Source organism: Eutrigla gurnardus (assembly GCF_963514095.1).
Source record: "Eutrigla gurnardus genome assembly, chromosome: 16".
Taxonomy (NCBI): Eukaryota; Metazoa; Chordata; class Actinopteri; order Perciformes; family Triglidae; genus Eutrigla; species Eutrigla gurnardus.
This window is the reverse complement of record NC_139927.1, coordinates 21,652,330-21,673,892: the sequence shown is the minus strand read 5'-3', so window position 1 is coordinate 21,673,892 and position 21,563 is coordinate 21,652,330. Positions and strand designations below refer to the sequence as shown.

The following is a 21,563-nucleotide window of genomic DNA, read 5'->3' as shown; positions in this document are numbered from 1 at the left end:
CATCCTTCAGTAAAATGTTATAATGCAGGATAAAAAATAGTAAACGGCTATTTTTAGATATGTGTGTGTGTGTGTGTGTGTGTGTGTGTGTGTGTGTGTGTGTGTGTGTGTGTGTGTGTGTGTTTGTGCATGTATGTGTGTGTGTGCGCAGTAAAGCAGATGACGTTGAGTCTTGGTGAGTTATCTTGGGAGTTCGAATTTTAAGAGATGTCCCCTTTCTTTCTTCTTGAACCTTCCTTCAGTGGTTCTAAATGAACCGTGTCGACATCCTCAGAAAAAGCCTTTCTCTGTTTTGGTTTCCTGCCACTCAAAGTCATGCAGGGGAATAAAATCCAGCGGGATGCAGTAAACCAAAGACTTCCCTTTCCTCTCCCGGACAATAAAAAGCCAACAACACAGCCAATCCCAGCTGAGATTGATCGATGACATTCAAACATGATGGGGGGGACTACTTTTCCCCAAAAGGATGCTGTCCACAAACAGACCTTTAAAACCAAATTAAAAGGCCACAGCTTGGTGTTAACTGTGGAGCGATCAAACATATTGGCAGACTGGTTACAGGTTTGTATTCAGCCTCTTGTGACACATTGAGTGTATTTTGCAACCATGAACGTCTAAAAATGACTTAAAGAAGGATATTCATGGTGCCCAGAGGATGAATTCTGATGACCTTGGAGATCCCCTGACCTTTCCTTTAGCGCCCCCAAGGTTGATATTTGTGATCTTGTGTAAATGATTCTAACAAACATTGGGGTGAATTGCGTTCCTCCACATGCATAGTTCCCCCCCCCCCCCCATGTTATCATCCCGACAATCATCAAAATATGATTAAAACTCTTAAAACGCCACTAAAACAGACCGGAATAATCTTCATATGTTGTTAAGAGCAGGTAACAGTTTTTTTTTTTTATTGCATCACAGATAAAGTATAGGAAGTTGTGTTCTTTAAGAAATGACTGATCATTCCCAAGACTGGTTACCTGTCCAGGGTGAACACTGCCTTCCCCCAATGTCAGCTGGGATGGGCTCCAGCCCCCTGGTGACCCTGAATACAGGATATACGGTAGACGATGGATGGATAATCAATCCCAATTCAAATTCTAGCCAAAAACATGGCTGAACCAATTCTCAGAAGTATGCCACGTGAGCTCAGTTTGTTTTGTAGGCTTCTTGCACGTCATCCTCGTCCGCTTGTGTTCCCTGAGCTGCAGATTGACTCTCGGCATGTTTTTCTTTCTTGTACTGTGAGCCTGGGACCCGACCTGACTCACAAATCATTGCAAGCCTGTGTCGGTCAAAGGGTCCATGTGTTGAATGGCTGCTGCTCATGCATGTGTGGATGTGTGACCATGTGTTCTTTACATGAGCGGGAGGAGACACAAAGAGGGAGGGAAAACTGAGTAGAATGATGGTGAGCCAAGTTTTCATTATCCTCCAGGCGACACACTCACCAGCTTGTTCATAGAGTGGATTTTACAACAGCCCTAAAAACCACAACACACACTAGTGCAGAGTTTTTCATGTCTTTGAACCAGTTCACAGCTTGGCAAGACCAATGGTTCAGTGATCTCACGCTGCTTAAATATGAATTTTGCAACATCTCACAGGAATTTGGACATTTCAGTGAAGCTAAATTTAATAATACTTAAATGCATAACATTTTGGATGTATTTTTTTCGACACAAATTAACTTGGAAATGACACTTTATTCAGTAATAGACCCAGTGTAAAAAGGGGAACAAAGCACAAGGTTCATGACATGTGACATGCATCGTTTACAGGTACAACATCTCCCTTGTGAGACGCTCCGAGCCTGAACATTTCCCTAGACGCAGCCAAATGGTGATGCATTTCTGAGGCCACAGGGCTATTTTTTCTTTTAAAAGCTGAGGTGTCAAAACAGGTATGTCATGGTTGGGTACCCTTTTTAATCTGTGTGTCTCTCCCCGAGAGGCTTCCAGTGCTGCTGACAGTCTTGCTCTTTCTTTGCCACGCTCACTCCGGCTTCTCCTTCCTTTAGGAAGAGACCAGAATAGGCCAAATTATTTGTTCTTATTTCCTCTAAAGACGGCTTAAGCTGTTCAGTGTATGAGTCAGACGGCAACCTCCGGTTCTGAGAAGTGAAGGCAACGATGAAGTATTTAAACTTGCATTCTCTCTACTGGCCATCAAGGGCGATTGATTGTATAGAAGTCTATAGTCCATACATCAATATGTATTATCTCAGTAAACATTGAAAACATGAGTTTATGGTCTCAATCTCTAGTTCAATCCAGCATGATGTTCATTTAGTACATTATGGTCCATTTAGAGTCCAACAGACCAGAAAGCAGGGGATGCTTAAAGGGGCGGGGCTACCTGGTGAAATGGCCTCATTTTGGTGATTTGGTGATTGACAGGTCACTACCACGCAACCACGCTACCAATGCTAGTTAGCTACTAAGATAACTTTAACACTTAGCTGTAAATTTGACCTTGAATTATGAAGCTAACTTTGTTAGCAGCTTCACACCAGAATCCACGTGGATCCAGATCCAGTAAGGGTGCTGCTCAGGGGGCTGCTCTGCTGCTTGTGTTCCTCAGATCCACCCGCCGCTCCTCCGCAGTCCAAATATGGTCACTTCCTTCACTGGTTGCAAAAAGTCCAAGATGGTGACGGACAGAATGCTGAGGCTCCAACTTGAGGCTCCAAAACCGTAGTCCTCAAACCGATGGGTGATGTCACAATGACTACGTCCTCTTCTCTTAGACAGTCTATGGTGTGAGCATGGATGAGGACAATGTTATGGGTTACATGTGTGTGTGTGTGTGAGTGTGTGTGTGGATACAGCCTTACCCTTCCACCACTACTGTTGCTGGCGTCACATACTTTAAAGCAAACTGTTTTTCATTTCCTGTCGTTCCCTTGTCTTGCAGAGGCGTCGATCCTGTCCTTCGATGGCAGCATGTACATGAAAGTGGTGATTCCCAACGTCATGCACACGGAGGCCGAGGACGTCTCCCTGCGCTTCATGTCCCAGCGGGCGTTCGGCCTACTGATGGCCGCCACGTCCCGCGAATCTGCAGACACGCTGAGGCTGGAGCTCGACAGTGGGAGAGTCAAACTGACAGTCAACCTAGGTATCGTATAAACCGCCCTGTTCCAGTTCCAGAGGAGGCCTCACCGTCTCTGTGTTTTCTTCTTTTTGTTCCTTTCTGGTCCAGGCATGATAGCAGACGTAACACACACTAAACCAGTTTTTTTTTTGTAGTTTGTCTCTGTAGTTGCATGTATTGTTTTTGACTTGCTTCAACTGTTACTTTCTCGGCCTTGATGCTTAGATGTCTTTGTAGATTTTTCAACCCATCAATCTAACACGGGACCAAGTGTCCACGCTCTGCAGCACATCGTTTGAATGGATCATAGATCATTTTAGTCATGCTCATTAGCGCATACAAATAGATATTTTCCAAAGGCATTTCACTTTTCAATTATGGCACGTCCTCACACATCATTCAGACAGACTTTAGAACATATCCTGCCACCTATTCAGAACCACAGGTAAGCATTTCTACATCTCAGTGCCGCACCGATAGTTTCCATTCTTATCATGTGGGTCTGTTTCTGTGGTCTTTTTTTATTCCTTTCTTCTTTCTCATGAGGATCATGTTTCTGTCCGTCCATTGGTAACCCTTGGTCTAGCTGGCATCTCTCATGCCTTGTTCAAAGATGGCACTCACCCCTTCAAAGGCCCTGAGCCTGCGGCCCATCTGGCAAACAGCCCGACGCCACAGCACCTAGCGCGCCTGCAGACGGTGGCACGAGTGGTACATTTGAGTAGAGTGCCGGCCTTCACACCAGTGAGCCTAGAAGAGATTCTCTTTGCCAAAAACATGGAACACCTGTAGCCCACATTTCATGTTTTTAATTGTACAGTGGAGTAAACAAATGAATATACAATCCTACCAAATTCCATGTAAACACAAGTATTTAACGCTAAGGTAGAGCGGCCCCTCAGAGAAGGGCCCAGGCCTCTGTACGGTGTTGGTGCTGCGTGGCTCGCCGCTGTTTGTTCCCACTTTTCTGTTGCGGTTGACGGCACATGACCAGCCTGGTCACATGGATTTCAACCTGCACCTGCCAAACACAGGTTCAACACTTTTAGGAAGAAACATGTTCACGTCTAATGACAGCTCTATAGTGGGCTACTACCAGTCAAATAGTGTGGCTCCAGTTGCTGTGTTGCAAAATTGATGTGGCCATTGAACTGCGAGCGACCATTTTGAAATTCAACATGTATCCAAAGTAAATGAAAATAATCTTCATGTGATGCTATTAGCATCCCTGTAATGATGGGATGGACACAGTTTAATACAGTAATATTGAGCAGCATTGGTACAATCTGATTGGCTACAGAACTGAAAGTAATTAAAAGAACCAGATCAAATTGGATTTCCAATATCAGCATAGTGATATTGAGAGCCAAGCACACTGAAATGGCCGCTGGGGTCATGTGACCGTCCCCGGAAGGTGGCTCTTCTTGCTCTTGGATGTCTGCAGCTGTAACCTTGAAGGATGCGATTTCATCTGTCACTTATTCTCCCCTCCCCATCTAGACTGTGTCAGGATAAACTGTAACACCAGTAAGTCAACACTCTTCTTCTGCAGCCTTCTTCCTACACTACAATCAATGTGTGATCATAGCCTGTGTGCTAGTTGTCAGGGCACAGATGTGTGAATGCAGGGGACTGATAAGAGGATTTCTCAGATAAGAAGGGGGAAGTCATAGCCAGAGATTAAAGTTATGCAAATCTGACTTAATGTACTCTATGTTTTTGAAATGGCACACTTTTCAAATTGATTTAGGCAGCGGGTTCTCTGTGTGCCTGTAGCTCCCCCGTTAAACATTTACACTCTTACATATTACTGTATGTCTCATTTGCTTTGGGTTCTTGCCCTCTTTACTTGAACACCTGCAGCACTATAAGGCTGCTAACGTGATGTATAGACGGGGTTAGAAGACATGCTGTTCCTCATGAACGCGACTCTTATGTTTCATTATTTCCCAAACACAAAGAGACACAGGGGGATTAAGAGAGTGAGAAAAACAGAATAAATACTTAAAAAGGGATACAGTGTGTGTGTGTGTGTGTGTGTGTGTGTGTGAGTGAGAGAGAGAGAGAGAGAGAGAGAGAGAGAGAGAGAGAGAGAGAGAGAGAGAGACAGATTGTAGACCTCTGTTCATATTGATTGATTATTAGAACAGAGATAACTTGTATTTTATTTAAGATTTACTTGATTTGATTTTTCATTGTGTTGCTGTAAATGAATGCAGACATAATAGAATACTGAGCACAGCATCACACAGTGGACACTGGATACAAGCCACAATGTGCCAACAGAAAGTGTTCATTAAAATGATTTAATATAAAAACATTCAGGAGACTTTTATTCAAATAGATCACTTTCTTCATATACATGCAGTACACTAGTATTGGGCCAACAATGGACAACAGAAGTTTAGCCCCAAATTAAAATCTTAAATCCTGTCTATAAATCCCTCTAAGTGACTGCTGAACACGGCTGGCTGGGATTTAAAAAGCTTGTTTCATATTATTCAGCAAATTCAGGGTTCAGAGCTCGGTGGGGCTGCATTGCCCCCTAGTGGTTGATTAGAGGACACGTCACACAATGTGAGCTGCAGCACAATTAGTGATCTACTTTCTGTCATGAAACCATGTGTTTGAGTACAAATGGACCAGTTATACAAAGCAATGGAATACAAGTGAGACTGTTATATTAAATTTATCTCTGAATCCTTGAACGAAGATCAGCAAATAGTTTCTGTTATAGGCCTATATTGTATAAAAGTACTGATAGTGGTACTTTGTTGTACCGTTTTCCTCTGTAGTCAAATAAAACCCAGGTTTTGTTTGGAAAGTGAGACTACTATCTCCAGATGATGAATCAGACTACTGATATTTTTAAACAACACTGGCAGTGAAAGTGTTTTCCTGCTTAATGGTCTGGTTGTGAGAACAGAGATGTGGTTTGTGCTTGTGCTTCCCCTTCCCTCCACTAACGAACCCTCCTCTTCAGGCAAAGGCCCTGAGGTTCTTTATGCCGGACAAAAGCTCAACGACAATGAGTGGCACTCGGTCCGGGTAGTCCGCCGTGGTAAAAACTTCAAACTCACTGTGGATGACGACATGGCTGAAGGTATTACACTTGTGAACTGTTTGATCTTTTACACTATCCAGGAAATGCATGATCCCATAATTATTCTCTCTTTTTTTTCTTTTTGGGGGAGTAGGGGGGTGAAAACAGTTTTTGTGTTATATTCTGTGAACCTGAGCCGTGTGTCTGATTAATAATAATACTATCATGTAACAATGTATTGATCTGTGATTTCACCATTTGTCTAAAAATGAGTTTTCTTTATAAATCAGTCTCACGTTGAAACTGGGCTTTAGGTCCCAGGATCCCTCCTCCTCATCCAGCCCTTCATCCCTCTCCTCCTCCTCTCTCTCCCTCGCCCCTCTCAGGTCAGATGGCGGGCGACCACACCCGTCTAGAGTTCAACAACGTGGAGACGGGCATCTTGACCGAGAGGCGCTTCCTCTCGTCGACTCCCTCCTCCTTCATTGGGCATCTTCAGGTATAAAGCCATACATGGTTTTAGAAAACGACAGTCACAGATACACTTATTTCTCTGTAGTCATTCCTATTTATCATCTTAATTACATGAACATTTGCTTCACAACGGATTTCCAACCATCTCTCAACTCCCCACAGAGTCTCAAGTTCAACGGCATGCAGTACATCGACATGTGCAAAAACGGGGACATCGACTTCTGCGAGTTAAACGCACGCTTCGGCATGCGCTTCATCATTGCTGACCCCGTGACCTTCAAGACCAAGGGCAGCTACCTGGGCTTGGCCACTCTCCAGGCCTATACCACGATGCACCTCTTCTTCCAGTTCAAAACCACCTCGCCTGATGGTTTCATTATCTTTAACAGCGGAGACGGGAACGACTTCATCGCTGTAGAGCTGGTCAAAGGGTGAGTGTTGCAGCGACGTGCTGATGTTTTATTCCGAGGTGATTGTTAAAGCAGCATGTTCCCGTCGTGTGTTTTCTTACAGCATTATCGGGTTAAAGCAACCCTTTCATGCTGCCCACAACATCTCTTTGAAAGTTGTTGCTCAAAATACCACACATCAGTGTCAGAGCAGCCTGAGCTGGTTCATCAGTCTGGGAAATGGGCTTACATCTATGTAGCGGTGGAATAGTCTTTTTTGCTTAGGAAGGTTCCTAACTGAAGAAGTGACCCGGAAGTAAACAAGTGGCCTCCATGATAAGAGCCGTTCGGATTCTTTAAATGCAAAGGAAAGGAGCTCCAATGCTTCCTTTCAGAGCTCCTTTAGCATAGCATACAACAGATCTTGCTTCACGTAAGGAAAGGAGATTATGTCCCACAATTCCTTGCGAGAGCAACATTTCTGCACACCTCGGCCGTTCATGAAAACAAACCATATGTGCATTTGCATATTTAACAATTACTTTCATGCACACATAGTAATTGGAATTGTGTTGATAAATGTGTGTGAACACTGATAATAATTTAATGGTATTTTTATTTATTTCAATCATGTTACAAATCGAACTAAACTAAATCCACAAATGAAATGTAAATACAGCAAACGGTCAAACAGGAAGGAGGAGGAGCTGCCAGTCATCAGCGGTCATTAATGATGTAAAAAGCTTGTCGACTCCTTTTGAGCTCTCCTTCCACCTTTCCTTAACCCCGGGACGTTTCACCCAGAGGTCAGGGAATAGGAGTTAGGACCTACTTTATTTCGACTATTCGACTGCAGCCACTGATGGCTCGGCTGCCATGCAAGGTGCCGCCTGTCCATCAGGATTCAAATTTCACTTACACTGATGGCTCAGCATTCAGGAGCAATTAAGGGTTCAGTATGTTGCCCAAGGACACTTGGACACGTCGACTGGAGGAGCCGGGGATCAAACTACTGGTCTTCCAATTAGTGGACAACCCGCCCGCGCTCCTGAGCCATCGGCGTGAGATAGAAGGTGACTAAGAAAGCCCCATTGTGTTCCTCTGCTGTGCTTCTCCTCTGCCAGGTTCATCCACTATGTGTTCGACCTGGGGAACGGGCCCAGCCTGCTGAAGGGGAACAGCGATAACCCGCTGAACGATAACCAGTGGCACAACGTGGTCATCACCAGAGACTCTTCCAACACACACACACTCAAGGTGGACACCAAGTCAGTCACCCAGAATGTCAACGGAGCCAAGAACCTGGACCTCAAAGGTAGGCAGCCTCGCGTCAGATCACTGTAGTATGTTCATGATAAAGGTCAGAGGATGTGAGACAGGTCCACACGGGGACTCAGACTGGACTCACACGTCTCACACCTCAGACTTGTCACAATCAAAGACATCAACACTGAAGGCTCACTACCCCCTCAACCGTTTCACTTTCAATGATTTGAAAAAATCTATATTTGTCTGACAGAGGATGAACTCTAAACCAGAGACCTTCAACAGGGGGGTCTGCAGAGTTACTGCAGGGGTCCCCGAAATGATTTGATCCCAAGCTTTATTTCTTCTAAAAATGGAAATATGTCCAAAAATACACCTTGACAAGAATACAAACTATAATTAGCAAATATAAATCTTCCTATTTAGTCAATGTTATGAGGTGAAATTGTGATGCAGAAATGCCAACACAAAAGTGTGTTGCTTATTAAACCGCTCAGTAAAAATGTGCAGTGCAGCCCATAGGGCCTTGTATAAACGTACTTTATAATGATGCTAAGCTATTAAAAAGATAATTGATTCATATATTAACAGAACATATTTTGATGGTCGTCGGGGCCCTCCACCGGGTCCCTACAGACCGAGGGGTCCCTGACCTGAAAACGTTGAATACCTCTGCTCTAAATCAGTCAAACTTTGAGAATCACTGCTTTAAAAAAACCCCAGCAGCAGCCAATCATGTGCAGTGGGTGGGAAACGTGCATATGCTAATCCGATCAGCTACGACGATTGCTAACGGGCAGACTCGTCAGACATGGTAGGACATATAAAACATATAAACTCCCATAACTGCACATGGACACATATACCCTATATGATATATGATGTGTTCAATGGTCTCCTGTGGAGTTGCTGCTCGGCATATGTTGTTAGCTTTGCATAGGACCATGATAGTTGTTTCCAATGGTTTCTAGTCTTTGTGCTAAGCTAAGCTAACTCGCGGCTAGCATTAGCTTCATATTTACCGTACAGACATGATGAGTGTTCTCATCTAGCAGGTAGGTCAAAGAGCCTATTTCCCAAACCGTGGACCTTGCTGTAGTGTTGCTGTAATAGCTGTCACTCTGTTTAACTTATGACTGAATACCAGTTACTTTGTTAGCTTCCTCCTGGGCTCTGAGGAATTGTTGATTTAAACGTATTGTGCAAGTACCGCAAATCAGTTCATGTGTCAATCATTATGAAACTAACTTTTACTTGCTTTCATTTTGATATAAAATATTATTTAATATGTATTAAACTCACTACCATGCTGACCTGTGTCGTGTCCCCTCAGGTGACCTGTTTGTCGGGGGTCTGGGACCCAACATGTACCAGAACCTCCCTAAACTGGTGGTCTCTCGGGAGGGCTTCCAGGGCTGCTTGGCCTCCGTTGATCTCAACGGCCGCCTGCCGGATCTCATCAACGACGCCCTTTTCCGCAGCGGGCAGATCGAGCGTGGCTGTGAAGGTAGGACGGTCGTGACCTGCTGACCTGTGACATGTGTCCAGTCATTAGAGGGCGTTCTTAATCCCACTGATCTCCTTCCTGCCAGGCATTTGTCACATCATAGGAAAATACTTCTTTCACTTTCTTGACTTCACTTTTTATGCAACATACGTCCATTTTAAGATAACTGCAAGTATTCAAACCTTAGTTATCAAATGAAGAAACGTCCTGTTCACCAAGATGATAAAAGGCCACAAATAAAAAAAGGGAACACTGCTCACCAGTATCCTGTGCTGCTGGAGCTGTAGCCAAGCAAAGTAACAGCACTTTCAAATCTGTGGATAAAAGGATTATTTTCACACAAATTAGTGTGTGCTGTTTGGCTTTTAATTAACTAAAGTGAGCCAAGAAATGTGTTTTTCTTTGTCGTAGAAGAAGTGATGCTACTTACACACATTTCCCCTCTCCAGTACCTCAAATCTGGAACTTAAGGCAAAGTAGCCTTTGGCTGTTATAGAATACAGATAAACTGCTGTATTGTTGTCTTTTTGCAACAAATTCAAAATTAATTTGTCTTTATTGGTGTTGTTTTAATGTCAAGTCAATCACCTTGAAGCCGCTTCCATCTATATTGTTCCAATGTAAAATTCTATTGTGTCCAATACGTGATGCATATGACCTCTAGAGGGCAGCAGAAGCTTTCGGTCAGAGTGCTGCCTGAATAAGAGAAACCTAGTTACATTCCTGTTATGGAACAGAAGTACTCTGCAGCTCACCCCCACTACCAAAGTGAAGACCTGTGTCCACATCACACGGACACTAACCATGCTGCTCCCTCACTAACCTTTACTCTTCTTTCCGCTCTGCTCTGTTCTGTTGTTTATTTTCTTTCCGCGCTAACAAAGTTGGTTTCACCAAAGCCGACCTGCAAGGTAGAGGGTTAAACTCAGCCTCTCCGAGGCCTGCTCACCTGAAAGTCTGCTGTGTGCAATGCATTGTGGGTGTCACGGTGGCAGTAATGTTCCCTTGGTGACAGAAGTGGCAGAGGTGACTTGCTCGCTGAAAAGATTACCGAATACAAACATTAAAAAGAGAGAAAGAGAGATGACTGGCAGACTAAATAACTGACTCATCAACCGAGAGGGTAAATATGATATCTGGTGGGGTTCCTGCATACTCATAAGCATAATCCATACTTCTGTTAGATGGTAACAGTCATGTAAAGGGTCTTACAACATGCTCACTAAAGTTGTACACAGATAAGAGAGTAAACAGATCAGGTCTGTTCATGCAGTACACACATAATGCAGATATAACTTTAGTTATGATATGCTATAAATAACATGCATTGAAATTGAATGGTTATGTAAAAGCAGAGCAGACAGCATTGTGACATATTGACATATACAGTATTGAGTAGAGCAGATAGACAACAGAAAGAGGCTGTCACACCCCTTCGGTGTGCTGCTGATTTATCAGGCTCTCTCTCTCTCTCTCTTTTAAAAGAAAAATATATATACAGTATATTATATATCTGACCCAGCTGAGGTTTTCAGAGAGCGAGCGACCTCCTGCTACAGCAGTCAGAAGCAGCCAAATCCTCCACTGGTGATGCTGACAAACCAGCGGCGACGTCTGCATGCAAACATGAGATTGCCGCTGAGGCCAGACACAAGTCCATGTGTGCACGCGGTGCCGAGGCTGCCCGCTTGACCACCGTCGCCGTGCATTACACAGTAAACGCACTTTCAGCCGGCAAAACTTGCTCTGTCCTCCACGTCAAACGTCTCTCTTCTCTTCACATTGTCTTGCACAAGACAATTGACACCGTTTACTCACATTTGTCTGCCATCCTTTTGGACTGTTGATTTAATTTGACTTTATTTACTTTCCTTTTTTTCCGCCCAATGTGGTTATCGGAGGGGTTCCTGTCAAACCCCCACCCCTCCTCCCCGTGTCTGTCTAGACTCCGACGGGGGATTTGTTTATCTTGTTATCAATGCTGTGCGCTTGTCCTTATCTGCATTCCCTCTCAGTAATAGTATTCAAAGGTGAGAGCTATGTGTGGTGTCGACGAGTAGCAAACACACACATCCAGTTTGACTTTGAATACCCTCCTCAGCTCCCGTCTGACTGAAGTGCATACGTACGGTATGTGTGTGTCCTCCGGTGCTCTTTTGTTCCTGGAAAACACACTTGTTCACAGTGAAAGAGATGTTTGGAAAGAAAATTGCCATTTAAAAAAAAAAGAGATAATGAGAATTGTTTAATGTCATGAAACATCCGTTACAAGGTTCTTTTTTATGTCACGTCTTGCTTGTTCACAGAGGGAATGCAGCGTTCTAAGTTTTACTCTGATAAAACTTTTTTTTTTTAAATCACGTGTTGGAATGATGAAAACAACTCCCATGCATGTCCACCTGCACACACACTCTCCAAACAGAAGGCAATGAAGGGATGCTGGCGGTGCCATCACATCAGCCCAGCTGTGCTACGATGTGTCTGCATGACTTAAAGGCAGATTAGGCCTAAACGATAGCATGACTTCCTGCACAGCAGTGTTTACAGTAATTAAGTGAAAGAAAAGCGTGCTGCTGATCCTGGAAACCTGGCGCCTCTGCTCCCGCCTGCCGTTTTTACCGCTACGCGGCATGAAACAGGATTCCAGACTGGTTCTGAAGTGTGCTGTACTGCAGGTCAGGCTTCTCGTGGTGGCACCGTTAGCTCCCTGTTCGTTCTTCTCAGCCCACATGCTGTATATCTCTCTGTAGAGTGCATTTCTTCTGCATGGGTCCTGCATTGTTAAGGCTCAGCAGTAGCTCTTAGTGTTGTTTGACTGTGTTTTTGTGGTATCTCTCCCTCCCTCCTTTTCCCAGGCCCGAGTACGACCTGCCAGGAGGACTCGTGCTCCAACATGGGCGTGTGCATCCAGCAGTGGGAGAACTTCACTTGTGACTGCTCCATGACGTCGTACTCGGGGACTTACTGCAATGACCGTGAGTACAGCTGAACATGTTGCTGACCTGCACCTGCCGAGCACGAGCGCTGACTTGAACATGTATCAGGTGGCTCTGAACGGAGCGTTGTCACGTCTGAGAGACTCACAGGGACATCTGTTGAGTAATGTCGGCTTCAACTTTGGGCATGATCACGACTGCCATGTTTCATCACTATTATCACACAACTAGATCCTGCATTTAGAAGTGCATAAAATCACACATGGCTGTGATGGCGTGCAGCCGTTTCACACACACAGACACACACACACACACACATAAACCGTCCTCTCTGCAGCCGTGAGTGTACCCTTGACTCAAGGACACCAGGCTCTTTCACTCGTGTGCGTATTAAGCCCTTGTCAGATTGGCTGCATGAAAGTGGAGCTGAAAGCTTCTTGTGATCTTTAAATGAAGCAACTGAGGGATGCCGATAATTATTGGGGGTGTTTTTATCCCCCCTTTGCTGTGATGCAGGCAATTAGTCGTAACAAGTGTGCAGAGCGTTCACGTTTTGGGCTTCGGGACTGAAAGTTTGTGACTGATGATGTGTAAAATATCCACTTCTGCCTCAATCACCTTTTCATAAACGCCCTTCAAATAGCTATCACAGAGGTTGAGTGTGACTTTGTGTGAGATGGTGCGTGTGCAGGGATCCCTTATCCCCATGCCGATAGGGGACTTCCCCTTAGTAATCACGCTTGGCAGTCTTTCATTTGGCGGTTAATAGTTGGGGCGTTCTGCTGCGGGGCGGGGCTAATGAGGTGGGGAGGCTGTTAGGATAGCTGCTCTCCGTCATATTCCCCCAGACCTTTCTGATGTGACTTACCTCTCACACCCTCTTCTTTTCCTTTATTTCGTTTCACTCGCTTCTTTTTTCCTCCCTCTGCAAAAAATCACATGATGCAGCGTGTCCATGCAGAGCGAGTAATTACTGCAATTGTCCCCTCGCGATGGGAGCTGTGTGTTCATAGTTAATTAGTGATGAGAGGCCCTCATTCACCCGCCTCCTGACGACACGGAGGGAGATTAAATTGATTTCCGATCGAGGCGGATGTGATTCTCCTTGGAAGACAACAGCATGTGAAGGTAACTAATGTTACATCTCATGACGGTGCCGTTGTAAGTCTCAGTTCTCCTGTTGGTGGTTGAGTAGACAGATGTTGACTAATGTTGACTAGACTGTCCAAGCATATGGTGTTGCCCTGAATGGAAGTTTTCTAGTTGATGTCCTTTCTCTTTGAAGCGATGTGCTAGAAGTAAAAACAAAAATTATAATAAGAGAAAAAGTCAGACTTACCGTCTGCCTGAAATAAGGATTGGATTGGCCCATTATTCTGATGTTGATTCTGATGGCAGCCTGTCTCTCTTTGGTTTTCATGAACTCAGCAGTGCAGTCACACACCACCAGGTGGCAGTAAATCCATAAGGAGGGCAGCACTGCTCTGGGAGAGAAAATGAGATGCAATCCCCCGAGCATGAAATCAGCTTTCCTGTTATTTTTCTCCACCGCTTCTGTCTCTCTGTCTCTCTTTATCTGTCCCCTACCACAACACACAGCCGTCCTATCTCTATAGCTATGGATCACAGAGGGAATAGTGTGCGATCTCCTAAACAATGCAAAATCAAATGTAGTACAATACAATCATATTGCCGACCATTTTATTGCTGGATTGTAGTAGCTTGATAAAAATGAAATGGGCGAACATCTTCTCCTTGTGTTGCCGTGTGCGTGTTGTGCGACTGTGTGGCTGCCTTTCATTCAGCGAGCACGGCGCTGCTGAGAGAGTTTTTAATTAACAATGTGGGAGTGGAGCTTCTCCCTCTATTTCTCAGTCTCTCCCTCTCTGATAGCTGGCAGCAAATATCAGTAATTGTCTGCTTCTCTGACTCTGTCTCTACCCATTGTCCAAATAAAGAAACTCCAACAAAGTAAAGTGAACATTTCTGCCAGTGAAGCCTCTCGCGGCTTCGTCTGTGCCGATTGTTAGCGCCGAGCCTCCGTTCCTTCGCTGCGCATCGCCATTGTAGCCAACAGGGCTCTAGGTGGAGGAGGAGGAGGAGGAGGAGAAGGGAGGAAAATAAAACCTCAGCAGCCAAAAACCATCTCGGCGCCTTTCATTTATTCTTGTGTACCCCTGCAGCCTGCACTTTGTTAATGCAGACCTTTACTTATGGGAACAAGACACAATGGGGATTTGAACCACCCCGGCCCATTTTCAAAGCCGCTTGGACGATCGGGAGGTATATCGTGCTCAGCACTGACTCTTATAGCATTTCCATCCTGCTTGGTTCTGGCTCACTGCTTTTGTCATGCTCATCTCCGTCTCCCTGTCGTCTCCAATCCATCCCCCTTTTTTCCCTCTCCGTCTTTCCCCCTCCTCTCCCTCCCGCTTTTCTGAGCAGACCTCAACCTGTCAGGTTCTGTGAATCCCACATATTTTCATTTGAAAATCCAAGGGCAGGGAGCTGTGGGCCGAGCAGGAAGAGCGGCGGACACTCCTCTTCCACATCCAGAGCAATTACTCAACTTACGTAACAGAATTATCTTTGCAAAGGTCGCCGCATTGTTCCACAGTCAGGAGCATGGTAAACAAACAGAAATAAAGAGTCGAGCGAGAGAAGCTGAAGACGGGCAACAGAACAGCGTTCGTCAGCTGGATGCTGACATCAGTAATTGCTTCGATGGATTTAGTGATGAATTTCTCTGCCAGTGTATTGATCCCCACCAACCCTCTGCTCCTGCTCAACACAATGTCCTTAATTCACTTTTCAAGGCATGCTCAGAGGGCTGTAATCATATCTGGCTAACTGCTTACAGAAATGACACAGCAGTGGCATTGCTTCCTCCGCTATAGAAAAGAAAATAATCAGGACTTTCGCCTCGTAGTCATTTCTTTCTCCGCTCGCTGGGGAGTAGGAGTGGTGAGGAAAAAGAAAAGGACAAAAGAGGTCCGGGGTTGCGAAACAAGCGTTGTTTCCTCTGGTCCACAATGTTCTTCTCAGTAAAAATACACTGTAATAATAGCGTTTCCCTCTGTTGACTGGAGCATCTGTTCAACTGTATTATAACCAGAGTGGGGACAGAAAGCTAACCACACAATGGCACTATTCACTTTGACATTAACGTCAGTGATGAGGGAAGGTTTTTGAATAAACAAGAACATGAGAGAAGACACAGCAGCACATGCTGGAGTCTATCGAGCTCCTGGAGAAGAACGGGCTGCAAGTGGCCGACAGGTGTTGAGGAGGGCTTAGTTGGTCATTGGGGGACTCTCTGGGAACCATGGAGCTTGTGTTGGAGTTTCAGCTGGGCACACATGTAGTGGTGGCAACTTCAGATCAGAACACATTGCTAACTTTTTCAGCCACGAAAGACAATCAGTATAACGAACGATGAATCAGGAAAGAAGAGCAGTAGAATTGTTTTGATTTTATCTTCTTTCAAAAGCTCATATAAAGTTTTCATACTGGATATGAAAGCACCTTTTAGCTAAATGGGACTTACACAGTAAGTGGAGCATAGAAATATGAGAACATTTGCCTATAAATACCACAGGTAGATCAAAAATGGGCCACAAAAGTCCATAGAGATAGATTTGTCCTGGGGGCACAACCCATCCCCAAAGCCCACTTTGGATGATCTCACTCGGTGATGTAGTAGTTGAGGCAAATTTGTTGGCTGGAAGTGACTGAGGCATCACACGATCAGGTGGCTTAATAACAGTCACTTAACAGCTGCCTGCAGTAGCATCACAAAGGAACATGTTTTGAACGATGGATGTTTGCTGCTTCAAGGAAACAGCTCCTGTTATTGTGTAGCTGAGGCTGGAGGAAATGTGTAATTGCCCAACACCAACCCAGCAGAATACCCCGGAACACATACATACAGCGGAGGCCACTAACATAGTTTCCCCTCCAAGGTTTGTAATCTGTCTTGCTCTCTTCCTTCCCTCCATCCCTTCATCACTCCTCCTCCTTGTCTTATGATATCTGTATTAGAGCTACAGCCGAATGTCCAGCCCTTGGGGGTCTAACAAGCTACCCAGCTATTGGCTGATCAGGCTAATGATGCTTGCCCAGCAGTGCATCATGTCACTGTGATAAGAGTGGATGTCGCTTGTGTCAATCGATGTGTCACCCTTGTGCTCAGAGGCGCGGCATAATTGGATATACGCGGTGGCGTGGAGCCTAAATGCCCCGGGGCCTGAAGAAAAAGAGAATGTAAAACGGGTAAAAAGATGGAGGGGAGGTTACTCCTCATGACCGTCAGTAATGGCCGCATTGAACAAATAAGCAGCTTTCTATATTTCCAGATCATTTATTTTCATTTTATGTGTGAATATGTTGCTGTATTTCTGCGCCATTGGTCTTAAAGTCCCAGTCGGCAAGTCTGGCGGATCGAGGGCACTCATGTCAGATTCTGAATGTTTCCAACTCTCACGCTCCTCCCCCACGACCACCGAGCTCCTTCCCCTTGACTGCCCTTTGAAATCCCTTAGGTCACGCCACCTTTGAAACGCGGGTCCGATGTTGACTCACCATCGCCATCTTTCTTTTTTTCCTTCTTTTCCACCGGTGTTTTCTTTTCCTTGGTTGTTTTGGACCTCCTCGTTTCAGTTTTTAACGAGGAATCTCCACCTCCCCCCTGTGATAGTGGTACGACCCGAGGGGGGAGGGGCTCTACGTGCACGTAGAGGCACGCTTTTTTTTTTTAAACCTAAAACCATTTATGTTGTTCTATCGGAGCATAGTGTTGGCTTCGGTGAATATGATCAAAACATGTTGCCGACTGGGACTTTAAGGTGTGTTTACATCAAACGCGAAGCATATTTTTTCACCTGGTGCTATTGCATATATATGATGCAAAGATGCGATGCAAATGAGCTGAATATCTTATTTGCGTGATGCAAAAGCGTATCAGCATTGAGATTCTCCTGTCGTCACTGAATCACAAATGGAGAATAAAAATATTGTAGTGGTCTGTCATCCGGAGATTTGTACAGACAGAAGAGCAGCTACAGTGTTACCGACCTACCTTCCATCAAGCCAAACTCCATTCAGAAAACAAGCATTTTAAAAGTTGTCCTAACAAAACATGACTACAGACTTTTTACACATTGATGTCACTATATTGTTACATCAGCATCCTTTTCATCCGCTTAATGAATTCAATCACAACAAAATAGTTCCTTGTAATGAAGCAGGCAATGTGTGACTCGCTAGTGAATGCAGCTTGGGTGATGTCATCAACCCAGACAGGACAGTGTTTGATGACTTCACAACATGAAACAGGAAGCAGTGGTGATTTCAGCCAAACCTGGTTGTTTCTACATGGAGGTTTTGTGAGCGATTGTGTCCATATGGCTCTCAACATGGCAATGGCTGACAGCGCCTAGCTGCTCACGGTGCTAGCAGCACAATCAGTGTTCACGATGTGAACAGAGCGAAGCGCGTTTACCTGAGGGTCTGCATTGTTAGTTGTCAGCTCATATTCGATCCGGATATTCCACTGTCCATATATTCATTCGTTACGTGCAGTTTTATTTGTTTTATCAGCTTGTTCTGCTGCCCCCACATATGCAGTAGTATCATTAAAGTTACGGTTGAACGTATTACTCACTTATTTGCTTTATTCTGGAGAATGAGCTGGATGGGGTTTATTTAGTCTAGTTTAGCATAAACACTGTTGGCTGGTGGGAAAGCTCTCACACTAACTCCACATAAAACCACAATGTGTCACTTTACATTTCATTTTATAAAAGCGTTAAACAAACCAAATGCAGTCTGTCATTAGGAAGCTCTGGCAGTAGGGAGGTGGATTCTCTCACTTTGGACAGAGCCAGCCATCTTCCTCTGCTTCTAAACTCTATGCTCAAACAGGTTCAGTACATCTTGACTCCAGTTGCATACTTACCAAACAGACATCAGAACGATATCCATCTGCTCATCTCACATTCACACAGAAAGCAAACAATGTTTCACCATTCCTGGAACACAGGCCGAGAACATGATGGTTAACAACCTTGTTGAGTTTCTCCTGCTGCGATAAACAAAGTCATGACTTCTCCGACATGCTCTGGAACTCCTCTCAGGCTTTCTGCAAACTGCCTCGGAGAGCGAATGAGAGAGATGTTGTATGGCGAGGGAGGAAATGATTGAGTTGAACACATTACAGTCAGTTACGATGAGGGGCATCCATCTGTTTTGGTGCCAGGCGCGTAACCTCGAGGCTGTCGGAGCGTTCCCAGCCGCGGCCCTCACAGGCGGGGCGCCCAGCCGCAGACACATCCATCAACGCATGTTCCTAGACACATTTCAGGAGCTGCAGCAACACATACAAATCACCCAATCAATACCTCCGACTTCAGGCTTTTGAGCAGGAACATGTCTTGAGTAAGAGCCATTTGTGCACTTTTTCTTTTACAGCCGTGACATTTCTTTTTTCTCCTGTCTTTGTGTCTTTGGTCATCTTTCTTATCCATCACTCTGCTCCTGATTGAATAATCTAGAAAGCAAGGAGAAATTATCTTTTCTTTTAATCCTTTCTCTATGTCAAAACATTGTCAGGACAATGTGTTCAAATCTATATGCATTGGATTCAAAGGCTACACAAATAGAAGTCGTTTGTCATTGGCAGACAGTATTATATTCACTCATTTCATTTGCACCCATGAGTACATGCAATACAATGGAAAAACAAAGGTGAGCTGGTCTCACTTTTTGGCTCTGTTGTTCTGGTCGCACTCATCCCTGTCTCTCTTTTGTCTCCCAGCAGTGAGGCTGATAGGTAGTCATCACCAAGCACTCAAAGCAGACCACAAAGAATACAGCTCTCCTCTGTACAGCACTTACAGGCCATACTGCTTCATCAGAAATAAGGGGCACTAGATCCCCCATCCCCTGTTTCTATTCATCTCTAATCACATGTTAACCTAGCTGTGTCTCATTTTAACCAGTCAGGCTTAGATTGGACGTGCTATCAGGAAATACTGTATGTCTGCTGCCCCTGACTGGGGGAAACATTGAAACAGCATAGTACTGCGATAGTTTGTGTGGGAATGGTATGTATTGATACACAACCTGTTGCTATTTAAACTCAGACGGTTCTGAAAAGCGAAGCCAAAGCTGAAGGGCCACATCCACAGTCCAAATATGGTCACTTCCTTTACAGGTTTCAAAATACAAGATGGCGACGGCTTGATACCACAAAAGACTCCAAGGAGTCCACGAACCAGTTGTTGAGATCACAATGACTGTCCATTTCTTACAGTCTATGTATAAGAAGTTTAACCTTGAAGTAAAAATGACTTTCCCAGTCCACTAGCTGGTCCTGCTTTGGGTAAAGTCAGCAGGACTGGCAGGAAGTTGGTCAAAACCAAGAGGGAGCGTTGGTTCAGTCTGTCTGCTTGACAACAAACACATTGAACTGCAATAAAAACGATTGAGGTGAAACGGACCGAGTGAAAACTTTATCTTATGAGGTAAACACATGTGCAACTGCATCATTTGCAGTTATAAAAAGGTAATGCATGGGAGGCCATTGAGTTGAGTTTACATTAGGGCTGGGTATTGTTTAGAATCTCACGATTCGATTCGATTTCGATTCGTTGGGTCACGTTCGATTCGATATTGATTGAAATGCTTTGATATCGATTCAGTTTCAAGTAGAAATACACAAGTAAGAGTACCAGATCATTTTTTCAAATAATTTATTAAGTTTCATGCCTTATGAACAGCCGTGGTATAACTCATAGCATGATAAAACAGGACACTACTTAAACACTGAACTACAGTGCATGTAACCGCCGCGGAAGCTATGGTAGTAGACAGTAGTAGTGCAGATATACCGTTGAAATGCACATATTTGTTTATCTACTCTTCACTCATTTATTAAATGTATTTTCTCTTCCTGTTTCCCAGTGCGAGTTGAGATACAAAACTATGATCGCATTTGTCAATCGCGGTATTTTATTTTGAAAATTGTTTTTATTTTGAAAATTGGCCAGATTGTCTCGTGTTTCTTTAGCTGTGGCTGCAGACCCTGAATTGGGACACAGCTACTGTGTGATTTACTGCCAGAACTGACGCGTTCGCTCGCGGGACGCGCAAAAAATAGAGCAGACGGCGGAACGATCGCTTCACGGCGCGGGACGGCCGCGCCTATTCGCGGCGCTCCATGTCTGGTGTGAACGACACCATAGCTTAACAGGGGCGCCGAAAGGAAGCGGGCTCCGCTACGCGCCTATTCGCGGCGCTTCCACGGCCGGTGTGTACTCACTCCGGTCGCCATATTGTAATGGTTTGGTCTAGTGCGGCCCCCGTCCGTACAGCGCGAATCACACGAGGGTGTCGGTCACAGCGCCCCCACTGGCCAGGGGCTTGAATCGATTCAGAAGATTGCTGAATCGATATTGAATTGCGGGGAAAAGAATCGCAATGCATTGCTGAATCGATATTTTTACCCACCCCTAGTTTACATCGTGAAGTCAGTCATCTGAACATGTGGGTTGAAGCCGTTCGGCCTTGTAGCTGGAGACGCACATTTGAGCTTCTTCAGCAGAAGAACCCTGTGTTGTGTCTGAAGGGCACTCATGCAGGTAATACACTGTTAACTGTGTACTGCTCCTGTGTGTGTGTGTGTGTGTGGGGGGGGGGGGGGGGGGGCAAGACATCCGCAAAGGCAATTATCTCTGGACATTTTGGTTTTCAAAGAGAGCAGGCGGTCCACTCCCACTCGGTGTACCAGAGTTCACACATGTTGGACATGTCGCTCAGAGTTTACACTGAGTCCATCCTTGCCCTTGGTCTTA

The 21,563-nt window shown here is 44.9% G+C and overlaps 1 protein-coding gene across 6 annotated transcripts in view; it reads left to right on the top strand.

Moving 5' to 3' along the window:
- Window positions 1-21,563, top strand: part of nrxn3b (neurexin 3b) — a 278,223-nt gene that overhangs the window by 106,636 nt on the left and 150,024 nt on the right. For 3 of the 6 annotated variants that reach the window (XM_084031039.1, XM_084031038.1, XM_084031037.1), the window contains 9 exons: window positions 2,917-3,120; window positions 4,597-4,623; window positions 6,080-6,199; window positions 6,526-6,638; window positions 6,776-7,044; window positions 8,127-8,317; window positions 9,602-9,775; window positions 10,660-10,686; window positions 12,631-12,750. In XM_084031039.1, coding sequence (XP_083887165.1) covers window positions 2,917-3,120; window positions 4,597-4,623; window positions 6,080-6,199; window positions 6,526-6,638; window positions 6,776-7,044; window positions 8,127-8,317; window positions 9,602-9,775; window positions 10,660-10,686; window positions 12,631-12,750 — 1,245 coding nt within the window. The remainder of the gene's footprint in view (window positions 1-2,916; window positions 3,121-4,596; window positions 4,624-6,079; window positions 6,200-6,525; window positions 6,639-6,775; window positions 7,045-8,126; window positions 8,318-9,601; window positions 9,776-10,659; window positions 10,687-12,630; window positions 12,751-21,563) is intronic. The other 3 variants (XM_084031041.1, XM_084031040.1, XM_084031042.1) reach the window with 3 other exon arrangements.